The 14,438-nt window shown below is 54.3% G+C and overlaps 6 protein-coding genes across 6 annotated transcripts; 2 read left to right on the forward strand and 4 right to left on the reverse strand.

The window, feature by feature from the left end:
- Positions 1–1,201: 1,201 nt before the first annotated feature.
- P153DRAFT_279084 (uncharacterized protein) lies at positions 1,202–1,911 on the reverse strand (the record flags this gene model as incomplete). The annotated part of the gene is made up of 2 exons (XM_033662995.1): positions 1,202–1,662; positions 1,713–1,911. The coding sequence occupies 2 exons, from the start codon at positions 1,909–1,911 to the stop codon at positions 1,202–1,204; spliced, it is 660 nt and encodes a 219-aa protein (XP_033529094.1).
- Positions 1,912–2,062: 151 nt separating this feature from the next.
- Positions 2,063–4,113, forward strand: P153DRAFT_362451 (uncharacterized protein). The gene is made up of 5 exons (XM_033667136.1): positions 2,063–2,258; positions 2,308–2,387; positions 2,441–2,795; positions 2,845–3,073; positions 3,120–4,113. The coding sequence occupies exons 1-5, from the start codon at positions 2,176–2,178 to the stop codon at positions 3,867–3,869; spliced, it is 1,497 nt and encodes a 498-aa protein (XP_033529095.1). The 5' UTR covers positions 2,063–2,175; the 3' UTR covers positions 3,870–4,113.
- P153DRAFT_329321 (uncharacterized protein) lies at positions 3,968–5,331 on the reverse strand. The gene is made up of 2 exons (XM_033665385.1): positions 4,409–5,331; positions 3,968–4,354 (listed from the first exon to the last, which is right to left on the reverse strand). Exons 1-2 carry the CDS (start codon positions 5,153–5,155, stop codon positions 4,133–4,135), a joined length of 969 nt encoding a protein of 322 aa, XP_033529096.1. The 5' UTR covers positions 5,156–5,331; the 3' UTR covers positions 3,968–4,132.
- Positions 5,332–5,926: 595 nt separating this feature from the next.
- P153DRAFT_279030 (uncharacterized protein) lies at positions 5,927–7,618 on the reverse strand (the record flags this gene model as incomplete). Its single annotated transcript, XM_033662991.1, has 8 exons — positions 5,927–6,275; positions 6,362–6,410; positions 6,462–6,518; positions 6,576–6,705; positions 6,765–6,855; positions 6,908–6,993; positions 7,514–7,531; positions 7,589–7,618. The coding sequence occupies 8 exons, from the start codon at positions 7,616–7,618 to the stop codon at positions 5,927–5,929; spliced, it is 810 nt and encodes a 269-aa protein (XP_033529097.1).
- A 1,581-nt stretch (positions 7,619–9,199) lies between these two features.
- P153DRAFT_8017 (uncharacterized protein) lies at positions 9,200–10,281 on the forward strand. Its single transcript, XM_033673414.1, has one exon. It carries the CDS (start codon positions 9,323–9,325, stop codon positions 9,899–9,901), a length of 579 nt encoding a protein of 192 aa, XP_033529098.1. The 5' UTR covers positions 9,200–9,322; the 3' UTR covers positions 9,902–10,281.
- A 1,647-nt stretch (positions 10,282–11,928) lies between these two features.
- P153DRAFT_362456 (neuronal-specific septin-3) lies at positions 11,929–13,991 on the reverse strand. The gene is made up of 7 exons (XM_033667137.1): positions 13,805–13,991; positions 13,623–13,701; positions 13,450–13,566; positions 13,301–13,382; positions 13,116–13,253; positions 12,601–13,068; positions 11,929–12,547 (listed from the first exon to the last, which is right to left on the reverse strand). Exons 1-7 carry the CDS (start codon positions 13,811–13,813, stop codon positions 12,316–12,318), a joined length of 1,125 nt encoding a protein of 374 aa, XP_033529099.1. The 5' UTR covers positions 13,814–13,991; the 3' UTR covers positions 11,929–12,315.
- Between the last annotated feature and the right edge of the window lie 447 nt (positions 13,992–14,438).

A 14,438-nucleotide genomic window follows, 5' to 3' on the forward strand; every position in this document is an offset into this window, starting at 1 on the left:
CGAGGGGGCGTGACCTAGGGCAAAGGAGTGAATGCGTAGGCGAGCGTCGATGGGCGAGGTGGGCGTGCGCGGCGAGGGGCTTAAGTTGTGACGACGGCCTTCTCTCTCGGAGACTAGACGACTGCGCGCTGGCGAGGCGTCTGGTAGCAGGGCGGTGGATGGGCTCGGCGGAAGCGTCAGAGTGGTCTTGACGAGCACGAGGAACTGGCTGAGCGAAGAGATGGGCGCTGGTTTCAGCCCTGGCCGCGACCCTGGACTTGCCTCCCCTCGCGGCCCTTTGCCCTGCACGCGTCCGCTGCTCCATCCATGGGCCAGACTGCTGCCCGGCCCACTCTGCCAGATTGCACCTCAGCCTGTGCCTGTGCCGTCGACCTGCACCGCAACACGCGCGTCTCTGAAGCGCCCGCCCTTGCAAACCCCCGCCCGCCAATCATGGCAGAAGAAGTAATGCCATGTCGTGTTTCATCTTTGCTGTCTTTTTCCACGCACAACGACATGGACGACACTGACGACATGGACCATCGACTCCTGGCCTGTCACGACTGCTGTGTGCAGACGTCAACAACACGTACCCGCCAAACACGTTCCCTCCCTTCCCTTCCCATTCCATCCAGCTTCAGTCACGGTGAGATGAATGTGGCCCTCACATTGCCGTGAAACACTCCTGAAACACTATTCCTACTACGTCGCACGGTGCCCTCGTTCCGTCATTTCTCAACGGCGTCACAATGCATGTGCACATCTACAATTAACTATGCATGTACACAAATCATGGTTGTCATTTCTCTGGGTATCATGCCACGTGAACATCCGGGGTACTTTTGTTTCCTTTGCCCATCACAAGCCAATGGCCTTGACTGTTTCAACGCTTGCCTCTTCAGGGGGTTATGGAAATGGCATGGGGCCCTGCATGTCCAGCTGTAACACGCGCGGATCGTGGTGTTGCCGGTACCTGAGCTGTTGCAACCAGAGGTACCTCTTCGGTAGTCTAGCAATGCAACTACAACGTCTCAGTCGTGTATGAGCGGGCGGCATACTCCAACCCACCACGTCAAATCATCGTCACCACAAACCACAGCCACGTCCTGCGTGCATCTTGACAATGCCGGGTTCGCAGACACCATGCATGCCCACCCAAGTACCGGCGGTCCTCGATGCGCCCTCCCTAGTCTCTGGGTATTGATGTGCGCGAACCAACCCATCACGACCCTACTAGCTCTCCCGTGGCATGCGGCTCATCCGCCTCCGCTTCCTCCACCACGTGTTCCTCAGGCTTTCGCTTGAACTCCTCCCTTGCCATCGTCCTGTAAGCCTTCTGACACCGCCCATGCCAGCTCACCCAGCACCTCGCAGCACCCACAAGATGGACCTGCTTGTACCTCTGCACCACCAGTCCGGTCCTCTTCCTCAGCTCAGAAATCTTCAGGGCTTGTTCAAGGTGGCGGTTCTCTGCCTCGGCAATGCGCGGTCGCAGCATGGCCAGCTTGGTGAAGCCATCTGTCGAGGGCACCTGCTGGTCCTGGAGCACTTTGAGCTGTGATGCGGTAGTCGCAAATCCAGTGGCGCGTTCTACCACCAGCACGGCCTTTTGTGATGTGTCGAGGGGGAGGTCATATTTGTCGGCTTCCCGTTCGGGGATGAGGACGTCCTTGTGCTTGTTTACTGCAATTGTGAGCTTCAGGCGCAAGACTCTGAATGATGTTGCAACACACTCAGCTCCTGCGCGTCAACCAGCAGCGATGTCTTCCCCGCCAGCTGCTGCAGTGCCTTTTCGATGTTGTGGATGCGGTCGGGGATCGTCTTGGGTTTCTCCTCGGTCTTCTTGGGGCCGCTCAGAAGATACTCGAGGCGGTCCAGACGCGTCTCCAGCAGGGCAAAGGTGAACAAGACGGCCTCCTCGTACTCGTCCATGGCGGCGGGGGAGTGTTTGTCTGCCGGGTGCGGTACCTGAATGGATACGCGTTGCGCTTATCGCTTGGCGTAGGGGACCACCAACGTCAGCGCAGACCGTGACCCAGACCCTCAGACGTCGTCTCCATTCACTCGTTAACCGTCATTTGCACCTCGTGTCGTCCTTTTTCAGAACGCTTTGTCTTCCCACGCATTCAACGTAATCACCAACTGCCCCCGACCCCCAGCGCATGGTCGCGCAATCCACACGGCGCGACCCGCACCATGGCTTCCTACTCGGCCATCGCCTCAGAGCCCCAAGACGCGGACCCCATGTCGTCGAGTACCGGATCGCTGAGAGGGAGACGGTTAGGCCTTGTCACATCGAGCTTGCGGGACACGGACTGACTGGAGTAGGCGCGGTCGAGGCAAGAATGACTCGCGGTCTCAGGGCCAGGCATCGTGGATATCGAGCGTCATCAACCTCGCCAACACCAGTGCGCTTCTTGCATGTCCATCCCATGTGTAGTATGCTGATGATGTTTGACAGTCCTCGGCGCTGGCCTCCTCGCCATGCCCTCGGCCCTCTCCAAAATGGGCATCTTCCTCGGCATCTTCGTCATTGCATGGGCGGGCATCACGGCAGGCTTTGGCCTCTACCTCCAGACTCGATGCGCCCGCTATGTTGATCGCGGGACCGTATCCTTTGCCGCACTGTCCCAGCTCACCTACCCGAACCTCTCTATCCTATTCGATGCTGCTATTGCCATCAAGTGCTTTGGCGTGGCCGTCAGCTACCTCATCATCATTGGGGACCTGATGCCAGGAGTCGTTCGAGGATTCGCACCAGGTGTTGGAGATGTCACGTTCCTCGTCGACCGCCAGTTCTGGATCACCGCATTCATGTGAGAAGAGTAGTTTTGATCAAGTAAAAGGACAAGCTGACTGGAACAGGCTCATCGTCATCCCACTCTCGTTCCTCCGCCGTCTCGACTCCCTCAAGTACACCAGCATCGTCGCGTTGTTTTCAATCGCTTATCTAGTCATCCTCGTTGTAGCCCACTACATCAGGGGCGACACCATGGCTGATCGGGGCGCTGTCAGAGTCTTTCAATGGGCAGGTCCTGTTCCCGCCTTGGCCGCTTTCCCAGTCATCGTCTTCGCGTACACATGCCACCAAAACGTTTGTGACCTCGACCCCTCACATGACATCTGCTAACACCCCACAGATGTTCTCCATTCTCAACGAGATTGCCGACAACTCACATTTCCGCACCACCACCGTCATCTTTGCTTCCATTGGTGGCGCATGTGCTCTCTACATCCTGACCGGCATCACAGGCTACCTCTCGTACGGCGACAACATTCGCGGCAACATCGTCCAGATGTACCCTACCGTGGTTGCCAGCACAATCGGTCGCCTCGCCATCGTCATCCTCGTCATGTTCTCCTACCCACTGCAGATCCACCCATGCCGCGCAAGCATCGACGCGTGTTTGGCGTGGAGGCCGCGTCGCCGTACCCAGTCCGACGGCAGCCCCTCCCGCACCACACTGATAGCAAACGGCGCGAAGCCAGCCAAAGCAGAGATGTCCGACCTCCGCTTCGCAATCGTAACCACCTGCCTCATCGTCCTGTCCTTCATCACAGCGATGCTCGTTTCCAGTCTCGAAAAGGTTCTTGCGTATGTTGGCAGTACGGGATCGACGACTATCTCTTTCATCCTCCCGGGACTGTTCTACTACAAGATCTCGGACCCGGATTCGCCGCATCACCAGCGACTGATCAAGGATGAGGACGATGAAGACGAACATCAGAGCGGGGAGGTGGAGGGCTATGTGACGAGTGATGCGTATTTGAACCGCGATTGGAGGAGGGGGTTACTCAGGCATCTTTCGCTGGCGTTGAGTATATATGGGTTCGTTGTTATGGTGGTTTGCTTAATCACTAATACTTTCTTGGTTGCGGGGGCACATTGATGGAAATGAAGTAACAAAAGGTTGTGGGGTTCAGCGGGCGTTTCGGTAGAATATGCGCTCCGGCTTGGATTTTCTCGATGAATCTTAATGTTTTTTCCCCATCAAGTTGAGTGTTGATTTTGCTGTCTGCGTTTTGAACGCAGAGTAATTCTTTCTTCAGCATCGATGCTGCGAACCCCCTCCCCTATAGAGACGAGGCGATGTCATAAAACAGTCCAACATCTCTTCCAATATCAAAACAACTCCCTTCCATAACCACTCACTCACCCCCGCACCACCACCAAATTCCTCCTCAACGCCTCCAGCTCGCCCTCCCCCAACCCACACTCCCTCCTAAAATACGCCTCAGAACCCCCCCACTCCCGATCCACCATCTCCAGCGCCCCAAGCATACTCTCCCTGCGCGCGCCAATCATCCTCAACGCCGCCAGCCTGCCCTTCTCCTGAATTTCAGGCGGGATGTGCACCTCTTCCCGCCCCTCCGCCTTGCCCTCCTCCACCTCCTGCTGCTGCTCCTCCGTCGCCTGCTGCTCCTCCACCGCCCGCACAGCCCCCCCCTCCATCAGCGAGACCATATATGCCCTCAACCCCTCCGACCGCATAACCCGCCCCACAACCTCGTCCCTCACCCCCCTCAGCCCTATCTCAGTCAACTCATACTCCCCCGCTATATCCCCCCTCGGCACGCCCAGGAAATCAAACAACACCCCGAAAAATATGCCCGTGCGGTCTTTGCCCGCCGTGCAATGCACCAGTGCGCCCTGGCCCCCGCTTGCGAGAAAAAGCAGTATAGTCCTATACGCGGCGCCCCCGTTGCGCAGGATGTCGCGATACGCGTCTACGAACCCGCGCGGAGAGGCGTCCATGTATTTCACATACCGGGACGCGAGGCGTGCGGGCGAGTAGTCTGTTGCGCTGAAGACGGGCGTCCAGGTGTGGGATATGTTTGCGTGGGCCATTCCGTTTCTATTTCTATCCCTATTTCTATCTCCACCCCCTTCCCCTTCCCCTCCGTCGTTGTTTTTCGCCCCGCCATCCCCGAGGCCAGACGTCCACCCGCGCTCCACTTCGGGCTTGCTGCGCAGGTCGAACACGTGGGATATTCCTAGGGCGTGGAGGGAGATCCAATCTGGGGCTGTCAGGCGCGAGACGTCGGCTGAGCGGAAGAGGATTGCGGGCCGGATGGGGCCGGTGGGTGTGCTGAGGGGGTAGAGGGATGGGTCGCGGAGGTTGTGGATGTTGGGGATAGGGTGGAAGGGTGGTGTTGGGGGGGTTGGGGTTGTCATTGTTGGGTTTGGGGGGAGGGGGGTTTGGTGAAGTGGTTTGGTTGTTGCTTGTGGTGTGTTAATGGGGTGTGGAGTTGTTTGTAGGGTGGATCTGGAGGTGTGATTCGTTAAGGGATGGGTCTGGTTTGTGCGAGATTAGATGGTGGATTCCAAGTTTACAGGTCCGACTACATTTGATCGACCTTGTGAGTGAGAAGTCGCGTCGCGCCGCCCCTCCCTACAACAATCCATGAGCCGAGGCTGTTGGATCGACTAGGTAGGTGTACGAGCCCCACCATAGCTCTTCATCGCCATCTCCACCATCACGATGTCAAACAGCAACATAGTCAAACCCACAACCCAGAACCCAAGAATTTTTCGATTCTTCGTCACCGGCATTACACTAACCCCGCACTCATCCAAGAGAGCGCCAGCAATCCAAGCCCAGCGCTTTTACCACGAGAAACCAAGTGAATTCATCCGGCCAGCACCTTACAAGACGCAAATCCCGTGCTCAAAGTAAAGTATTCCACGCAGAAAGATTAGGGCGCGTGGTATCGCTTTTTCCGCCCAAGTCCAGTATTGACAAAGAAAGAAACAAAGAAAGGAAGAGATACAAGAAATACCAGCTTTTATCAAGATCGTCAAAGCGCCATCGTATCGTGAGAAATCGTACACGTGTGACACTCACCCAAGCCACCCTACGAGGATGGGTGGGTATGGTATGGTAAGTCATGGAGAGCGCGTAAAGGAGTAAGGAAAGGAAGAGAAAACGCAAACTCCCGCATCCGTCTAGGAGGAGGATATTACAACTCGCCCCTCATGAACGACAGCTGGGGCAGGTTTCTCCAGCCCGTCCGCAACAACCTCGGGCGCTGCATCCTCAGGTGCAGGTGGCGAGGAGACATTTTCCGTCGTCGTCGTATTCGCGCCCTCCTTCTCATTACTAACTTTTGTATCGTGGCACGCTTCAACATCCGCAATCGTCTCCGCCGAGTCAGACCGAGGCAGCTTCTTCGACGGGTGCTGCGCGACGTATTCGTCGTAGGTTAGGTTGGCTTTCTTGGCTTCGGCGCGGACGTGGCGCACGCGCCAGAGCCAGATGGCGTGCGAGGCGAAGATGCCGGTTTCGAGGAGCATGCTGGTGGGGGTGTTAGTGGATGGGTCTTTCAGTGGTGGGGAATGGCGTTGGGGACGGGGTTGGGGAGTGAGAAGAGCATTACGTACCATGCGATGTATAAGCTGGAGCCGAGCGCGTCGAACCATTCCTGCGCGACTAATATCTTCGGTCAGCGGATCCCCAGCGGAGCGCAAAGTAACGACGTACCAACAGCCAGGAGCGAGAACACCGCACCCGCATAATCGATCGTGAGGAACCAAAAATCTAAACACGCATCATCAGCATGTATAATTTATGCATCTCCGAACGCGTGAGACCTACTAATCCCAACGACCCTGCCGTTCCGCTTGGCGAGTTCAAAGTAGGGAGGGATCAAACCGGCGATCTGGATCACCGTCGCGAGGATCGCCATCAGCATCATCGGCCACTCGACACCCTTGCTGTACGGCACCTTTGACGTTGCGTTAGCCCCGGGGATTATGCGTGGGTGGCTCGAATAAGTAGGCTTACCCGCAGTGTGACGATGAGCACAACTTCCATCACGGCGAAGCTGCCCGCGAGGGCGATTGTCGCGAGGGTGGCTGTCCATGCCCTCCAGTGGCTGGCTGTTTGTCAGCATGCTGGTTGAGAAACGCTATAAGAGGTCGCCGCACCTGTGGTAGTACAGTGTCTGGCCCCAGCATATGAGCGTGAGGCCGGCGAAGGCCTGGGGTTGGAATTTGAGAGCGAAGTTGAAGTTCTGGGGCGGGTTAGACGGGGGTTTTCCGAGCTGGGGGTGTGGATACGACATACCTGGACGATTGCGTAGACGCCGAAGGGAACACCGCCTGTTGGTTGTTAGTCGTGAGTGGGAATCTGTGGGGCGGGGAAGCGGTACAGATTGACCAGCATATCAGCATTAAAGCGGGTAGGCCTTCGGTGCTTTTCAGCCGCCAGTTGTGCCATATTCTTCGAAAGGTAAGCAAATGGTAGTGACACCGCGGAACAAAACGCTTACTGTGGGATGATCTGGGGTTTGTTAGCAACGTTGATAACTGCGTAGATAGGAATAAGGACATACTTGAATACACCAGCAGCTATGTACGATTACTCGTTAGTGTTTCGTTCTTGTATCTACAGAATGAGGGAGAGCATACACTGCAGTATTGTTAGTGTGGATTACGATGGTAACGGACTGCTCGACTTACCAGTTCCTAATGTCTGTCGTGAGGAGAGCCATGTTAGTATCTTTCCAGACGGATCTGCATGGGCCAACTTACGCCTAGGATGGTCGCGGCCTAGTACAGATAAGTCAGTCAAAACAGTATGCTGATTCCAGAGATGACAGTACTTACAGGTGGTATTGAGACTTGTGGTCTGTCCATTATGAAGTGGTTAGAGGTGTGATTGAAGAGAGACAGCGAGTGATGATGTGTGTTGAGGAGAGTAAGTGAGTGATGGCAAAGCCGGGACGATGATGTAAGTAAGTAAGAGAATGTCTCAATCAAGACAGCGAGAAAAGAGCATGAATCGTCAAAGGTTATATGGTGAGAGACAATAGGTTGGCAATAGTGTGGAACAGTAAAGCTAGATGCTGTAAAAAGTATGGTCTTTGTAAATCTAAAGCTCCCGATGATATATGGAGACCGACCAACGGCCGTGCAACCTTTCCAATGATGTTATAAAGGAGCTAGATAGTCATGCAATTCAAGGCTTCAACTAATAAGGGATCAGCGGATGCGTTTTGCCGGAAGGCAATCGTGGTGCCATGGCCGCTGCGTAAAAGCTACATGTTGTGTGATGACGAGCTGTCAGAAGGCGCAGTTTACTAGCTCAGCCGCCGCAGTCGCGTGCCTGGAATGACAAGGCGACATGGCAAAGTGGTGGAGAGCAGCTAGAAAGGTTGGGCGCCGGGGGATACACTCCCCTGCATCCGGCCGCCGTTGGAGTCAGAGTGAAAAGCGTGTTGCTCTTGGTAAATGGTACACGGCTAAGATGGCAAAGCAGGGATGCTTTCACCCCCTAGCCAATATGCAACCCGATTGGCGAGACTAGTCCATCCGTGCATTTTTTGGGTCCAGCATAAGGTCTGCCCGAATGCAGAGAGATGCTGGAGGCAAGAACGGGATCCTCCACATCGCGGTGATATTTTTGCCAAGGTCCCTGCATTGATCGGGGTGGCAAATCGCGTGGTCCTCATCAGGACCAACGATACGCGTGTACCACCACCAAGCTAGGTGATATGAGGTTGAGAGAGGATAGGATTTATTGGTACTGAGGACCTACTCACATGTTACACTTTCGGGCCCTAAACACTGTTATACGAGGAGTTAATCCCTCACCCATCTCAACAAAAGCATGTAGGTCAGCTCTCCGGCGAGCACCTACTCGGCCCCTTCCGGTTTCTTCGAAAAAGTTCAAGAACTTGGCCGCACAAAGTGCGGCCCTCCTAGCTCAACGATAATCACAACCTCAACGATTCTAACAGCAGAAAGAGCTATCTACAACAACTAATACTAAATTTTTATTCGGCACAAGTCTAGAAAAAGGCCTTGCAGCCACTTTGTACTCTTTGGATTTCTATATTTTAACGCTGTAGTAGCAACTTTGTTGTTGTGGTTTTCTTGATTTTTGTGGCCCGTGCACGCTCTCACCAGAATTTGCTGTAATCGTTGAGATAGTTAGTATCGTTGAGCTAGGAGGGCCGTGCTCTGCACGGCCAAGTTCTTGAACTTTTTCGAAGAAACCGGAAGGGGCCGAGTATCGGTCGGTGCAGGGACGTTCCCAAAAACTCTGAACGTACACGGTCAACGTTCGGTTGGAGCGGACAGGCGAGCCAGCCATGCATCACCTGGCGTTCCCAAGCCATGGTAGTGGGTCCCAGTCTGACATAGCCTCGACCTAATTTGGCCAATTCATGATTCGACCTGGCATCGTGAGATGCTTAGTGAGGGACTGTATACAGTAGGGGGTTTTCTTTATTCCCCACTTCTGCTGTGCCTGACAGCCTGCAGTGATCCCCGAATGTGGCGTTCTCCTTGACCGTTGTGGCAGCCACCAGGCTTCCCATTCGCAGTCATGCTGTAACGATGGAGTCAAAGTATAGCCAAAGCGGACAAGCTGCCGCAAATAGACTCTGCTATATCCACAGAGGTGCATGGGGACCTGTTAGAGTTCCACTTTCTCCACGGTATTTGATGGTTGACCAGGCGTTAGCTTGCGCCACCAGCTGGGAATGCCCCATACCTGGATGCAGGACCCATCTAGGTCATGCACTGACTTTGGGCCTGTATATCGTGTCAGCCGCGCAGTGCGCGGTAGACCCCCATTACTCATGGCTGCATCAGGAGAGAGGGCGTCGGGTCGTTCACGAAAGGTGGGGTCGGAAGTGCAGCATGCAGCCGCGGCAGGCGAAGGGATCGAGGCCTTGTCGATCGACGAACTTGGGTTCACAAGTGCCGCCAACCGCCGAAAGGCTTTCGATTCTCCGTCTGCCTCTTAACATCTCTTGCTGCGCCCTTGTCCGCCTGCATTTCATCAAAGGATGGGGATGTCCGCGATTGTTTCATCGGCTACCGCGCAGCCTATGTCTCGCCGCCGCTGCCGCCGACTATCATGCTTTTCGTTTCATGACCTCAACTGCTGTTGAATGTTCCACAACGTCATGACATAATCGGCTGTACAGCATGCAGGGACGATACGATGCGCTCGGATTCGGGGAATCGATGAGGGTCTCCTACACTTGGGAGATAGTGAGTGCTGACCCTAGATCAAGCGGTTTCAGCGACCTCATTCGCTCTGGTATTCGATCTGCTCGCTATCTGATGAGATGCGTAGTAGGAAGAGCTCAGGACTGAAGCCATTCTGCCTCCTGAATGTGCACTGGTGTGTACTCTGTGCCGTGCACCTTTTCCAGTAACATCGCGCAATGACCTGCATACAACTCCCTGAATGTCACCGAAATGGGCCCTACAAGCGCTGCAACCTCCAACGACTGGCTTCTCGCGGAAACTTAATCTTGACTGACGCGGCGGCCCGACGGAATCCTTCTAAGAATCGAAAATCCCTCGGGATGCCGAATGCTGTAGATAAGCCCTAAGGCGCAAAGTTGCTGCGGGCGCGTCCTTCGTGATTCGCAACCACGCAATCTGTGCTGCAGAATGTGCCGTTTGAGGCATACGTGAAGAGTCAATGGTGTATAGTGGATCTGTTTAAGAGGATAGGCGAGCAACGTCGACATCATCCTGGCCAACGTCGACCGTGAATACTGCCAAGGACAGTAACCTCCATGACGATCCATCCGCCAATCTTCAGACGCTACTGCATTTCGCTCGATTTATTACTGCAGCAGAGCAGCTTCATGTGGTTCTCCCGGCCCCATACGCTGTATGTTGTGGAGCTTTTGTATGCCGAGGATTAAACCGGCTCTTCAAGAATTCGAGGAGCGACTGCCAGTGACTTGAGATCGAGGCCCAGGATCCCTGCTTGAACGGTAGACCTCGCTCTCAACACCGCGGTTACGAAAAGGATAGGCCCGTTCCTTGGAGACATGCGCTGTATCCTGAACAAACCACCTTCTGGCTGGTGGTAAGGGACGATGGATACTGCTGAACGAAAGGTGCCTCGTCATGCTGCCGAACTTCCGATGCCTGCCGTAATGAACAACCCTCATCGGGAGAATACGTTTGTCACGCCATGTACATATCTTTTATGTCCGGATAATGCACTCTATCAATCAGCTTCGGCGAGTGACAGACCGATAGGTAAATAGGCGTAATACTGGATCAATCAGAGAATCATCATGCGGCCCGCCACGAACCGAGGAACATGTCTTGCATAGTCTCATCGAACAAGATAACCTGAGGCGTGTGAAAGAATCCTTGCGGTGGTGGCGTAAGACGGACATCTAGGCTGACCGAAATCGAGCTCCTTGCGCTCTTCCCCGTTCCCAAGTGTCGGCAGATGCGGCATTAACCTTAATTCAACGAGCAGGGCGACGGGCCGGCTATGCATGTTTGCCAAGCCGGAGTTCATGAGAACAAAAGAGTCCGCTTGGTGATTGTGTGGAAGTGACTGCAGACAAAACATATCTGGCCAATTTCCACCGTCAATGGCGGCAACAGAATCAAATGACGAGAACTTCAGCCGGACATGCGTCGAATGTGGGCATGGGTTTGGTTGATCCATCAATCATCGCGCTTTGTTCCAATCGAAGATCCAGGATGGTCGCATCGAACTCGTCCCTAGGCGTTCACCACGAAAAAGTGGGACTGCTGCTGCTGCCCAACGCCCACTGCCAACAGCGCACGTCAAACTCAAACCAGATCTGTCCAGATTGTTGTGGGTGCATGGGAGATGGTGTTTTGGCAATTGTTGATAGGTTGTCATGCGGTGAAGCGCACCTTCCTGTCAATGCTTTTCCAGAGAAGTCAACACACTAACGTTGGACATGGTAAGTAGATAAGTCGGAGCAACGTGCAGATCGGGAGCCGAATTCAAGGAGCTTGCACTATTGGCATAGGGAAGAGAAGCCGATGAGCACGATTGGGGGCACGATGCTTGCCCAAGCCCGGTCCAAGCAGATGTGAAAGAAGGAGGGCAACGACGCAAAGGTCCATGACGTGCATACAGCACACGTTTCAACACTGAGATCACGACAAACACGTATCAAGATTGACAAAATAAGACTAGTTATGACCTTGATCACCAAAGCGATATTATAAACTGGATTACTACTTCCTATATGAAAAGACCAAAAGGCGGGGGAATAAGTATCGAAGTGTTAAGAAACATATGAGAAGCAATAGTGTCAAGACGGCTGTGATGGCTGCAGTCAGGATCCAAGAAGTTGTCACTGTCCGATCCCCTCCAGAGACGAGACGACAAGAAGCTCAAAGTCCCTTGTCCTACCCTTCAACATCTGCAATGCACAAGCCAGCCATTGGAATCGCCTTCAGCTGCAATACGTGGTATTTGCTCCGTCGGCTCCAATGTTACATACGCAAGCGCGCTACCCACAGTAACCCATAATCAGTGACGGGATGAGGACCTAGAATGGAAGCTGGTTTTGAGCGGGAATAACTTATGCGTCGTCGCCATCGTGATCCTGCATCTGGCCGCTTTGCTCTCTGTGCATCCGGGCTTCGATCTCCTTGAGTTGGCTCTCGCGCGCCAAGAGCTCCTGTCGCTTCTCGTTGATTTCTCGCTGGACCTTGACCTCGATCTCGCGCAGCTTCTCCTCTTCGCGTCGTAGTTGCTCCTCCTTTAGTCGAACGGACTGGCTGGCCAGATCATCAGATGTCATTGACGAATCACTGTAAATATGGTCAGTATGGTCACCCGTGAGGGTGGGGTAACTTTGACTTACGCAGCGGCACCACCTTCAACGCTCTTGCTAAGCTTCTCGGTACGGTAATTCTCGTACAGGAAGTCGTGCGTTATCTCCTTGAGATCGGCAAGATGGCTGTGGAAGAGTGCACTTCGCACTGCCAAGAAGTCCGAGTGACGTGGATTGTCAACTTCTACGATACCCCATGGGTACTGCCTGGCGCGTACCCTTCTGCCACCAATCTCAACAACATCTTCGGATCCGACAATCGCAAAGGGCATGAGACCACGAAGCTCGGCATTTTCCTCGACTGTGTCCTCATCATCTTCCTCAATGTCGTATGGGAAGTTGTACACGGGGATGCGGTAGTGCTCAATGTCCTCCATCACAAGCTTCTTGGATTCGGCAAGCTCAGCGGGTGTAAGCGAGTCAGCCTTGCCAATGACAGGGATAACATTGACACGAGGCGACAGGCGCTTCATGAGTTCAATGTCAAGTTCGCGGAGACTGTCTTGTGTGAGTTGAGCCAGCTAGAGTGAAAGGGACTGACGCACCCGTGACCAGTTGGAGTGATGAAGTATAGGAGAACATGCACGCGGTTGTCCCGGAATCGAGGGTTACGCTTGATACGCGATTCCTCTGACAGGATGTGGTCGTACTGTCGCTCGAGGAATCCAACAATCTCCGAGAAGCTGCAGCATTGTAAGTTGATGTAAGGGACGTTGTTGGACCTGCCTACCTGCTCTCATTGTCGATTTGGTCACCGAATCCGGGAGTGTCCACGACGGTGAGCGAGATACGGGTACCCTCCTCATCGAGCTCTGACGTGCAATGTTAGACGACTGCTTCCAGGATGTTTCAATCATTGGGAGCTTCAACAGGACGTACCAACTGTGATGGGCTGGATCTTGATGCCCTCCTCGACATGTGCAGTTGTGGGGTCGTCTGATTCCTTGTGCTCGAGAACCGTCTTGCCGCAGAGCGTGTTGACAAAGGTTGTCCGACCTAGAATCACGACATCAGTCATGTTCGATACCATTCGCCATGCAAGGGCTGCCCACCTGTTCCTGAGGCACCACACACCATCAGGCAGAACTGAATACCCTTCTTGACATTCTTCTTTCTGCGCGTCTTGAGCATCTGTACGCGTGTTAGCAGGGGCCAATGGCTTGATACGGGCGTCGTGGGCGAGACAGTGACATCGCTGGCTGTAAGGGGAGACGTGGTCTTGGGGCGGCCATACTGAAGACATCTTTGGCTCCGAGCGGTGCGTGTGGTACGTGTTGGTGGAGGTTGGGCCTACAAGCAAGGCGGCTAGGCGTGAAGAGGATGAGACGGAGCGTGTCGTGAGACGGGCGGGCTGTCTGTGATGTTGCGGAGGTGTCGTCGAGGAAATTTGGGGACGTTGGCAGCAGCTCCCTGCGCAAAGGGGTTCGCTAGCGCTTGTGTCCCCGGTCGCTGCTCCCTCTTGGCGCATCCGCCTGGCGCTACGCCCGCTTTGGGGAAGGACGCACCAACGACGGGGAAGTGGTTGCAGGTGATGCGATAAACCGAGAAGTGAAGTTGCAGATGCTCAAGAGATGGTTTGCGTTTGGTGATGGTCGTTTAGAACACAGCATGCACTCAAGGCCCCGGCACCTGAACACACTCAACTGTGACGAGACGGTGGTAGCATGGCATATAGTTGCCTGTTTGACAAGGTGTCTCACCGAAAACATGCCCACTCAGAGAGCTACCAAATTGCACATATACACAAGCCTGGCTTCACAGCCCAATATGACAACAACACTGTGTGACACTGAGTCGGTCCTGACTACGAAACTGTGGAGGGTCACGTGTGTAAGCCTTGCCTCCAAATGTTCCTAGTTCCCGCTAGG

The sequence above is a fragment of the Dothidotthia symphoricarpi genome (genome assembly GCF_010015815.1).
Source record: "Dothidotthia symphoricarpi CBS 119687 unplaced genomic scaffold P153scaffold_1, whole genome shotgun sequence".
Lineage (NCBI taxonomy): Eukaryota > Fungi > Ascomycota > Dothideomycetes > Pleosporales > Dothidotthiaceae > Dothidotthia > Dothidotthia symphoricarpi.

Excerpts from the sequence above, each read along its gene's own strand:
- P153DRAFT_362451 (XM_033667136.1), top strand. The coding sequence starts at position 2,176 with ATGGCTTCCTACTCGGCCATCGCCTCAGAGCCCCAAGACGCGGACCCC. Across the intron at positions 2,259-2,307 it reads GGATCGCTGAGAGGGAGACG|GCGCGGTCGAGGCAAGAATG; the intron begins GTTAGGCCTTGT and ends TGACTGGAGTAG. Across the intron at positions 2,796-2,844 it reads TTCTGGATCACCGCATTCAT|GCTCATCGTCATCCCACTCT; the intron begins GTGAGAAGAGTA and ends TGACTGGAACAG.
- P153DRAFT_329321 (XM_033665385.1), bottom strand. The coding sequence starts at position 5,155 with ATGACAACCCCAACCCCCCCAACACCACCCTTCCACCCTATCCCCAAC. Across the intron at positions 4,355-4,408 it reads AGGGGGGGGCTGTGCGGGCG|GCGGAGGGGCGGGAAGAGGT; the intron begins GTGGAGGAGCAG and ends GAGGAGGGCAAG.
- P153DRAFT_8017 (XM_033673414.1), top strand. The coding sequence starts at position 9,323 with ATGGAGTCAAAGTATAGCCAAAGCGGACAAGCTGCCGCAAATAGACTC.
- P153DRAFT_362456 (XM_033667137.1), bottom strand. Across the intron at positions 13,069-13,115 it reads ATCACTCCAACTGGTCACGG|TCTCCGCGAACTTGACATTG; the intron begins GTGCGTCAGTCC and ends CACACAAGACAG. Across the intron at positions 12,548-12,600 it reads GTTGAAGGTGGTGCCGCTGC|TGATTCGTCAATGACATCTG; the intron begins GTAAGTCAAAGT and ends CCATATTTACAG.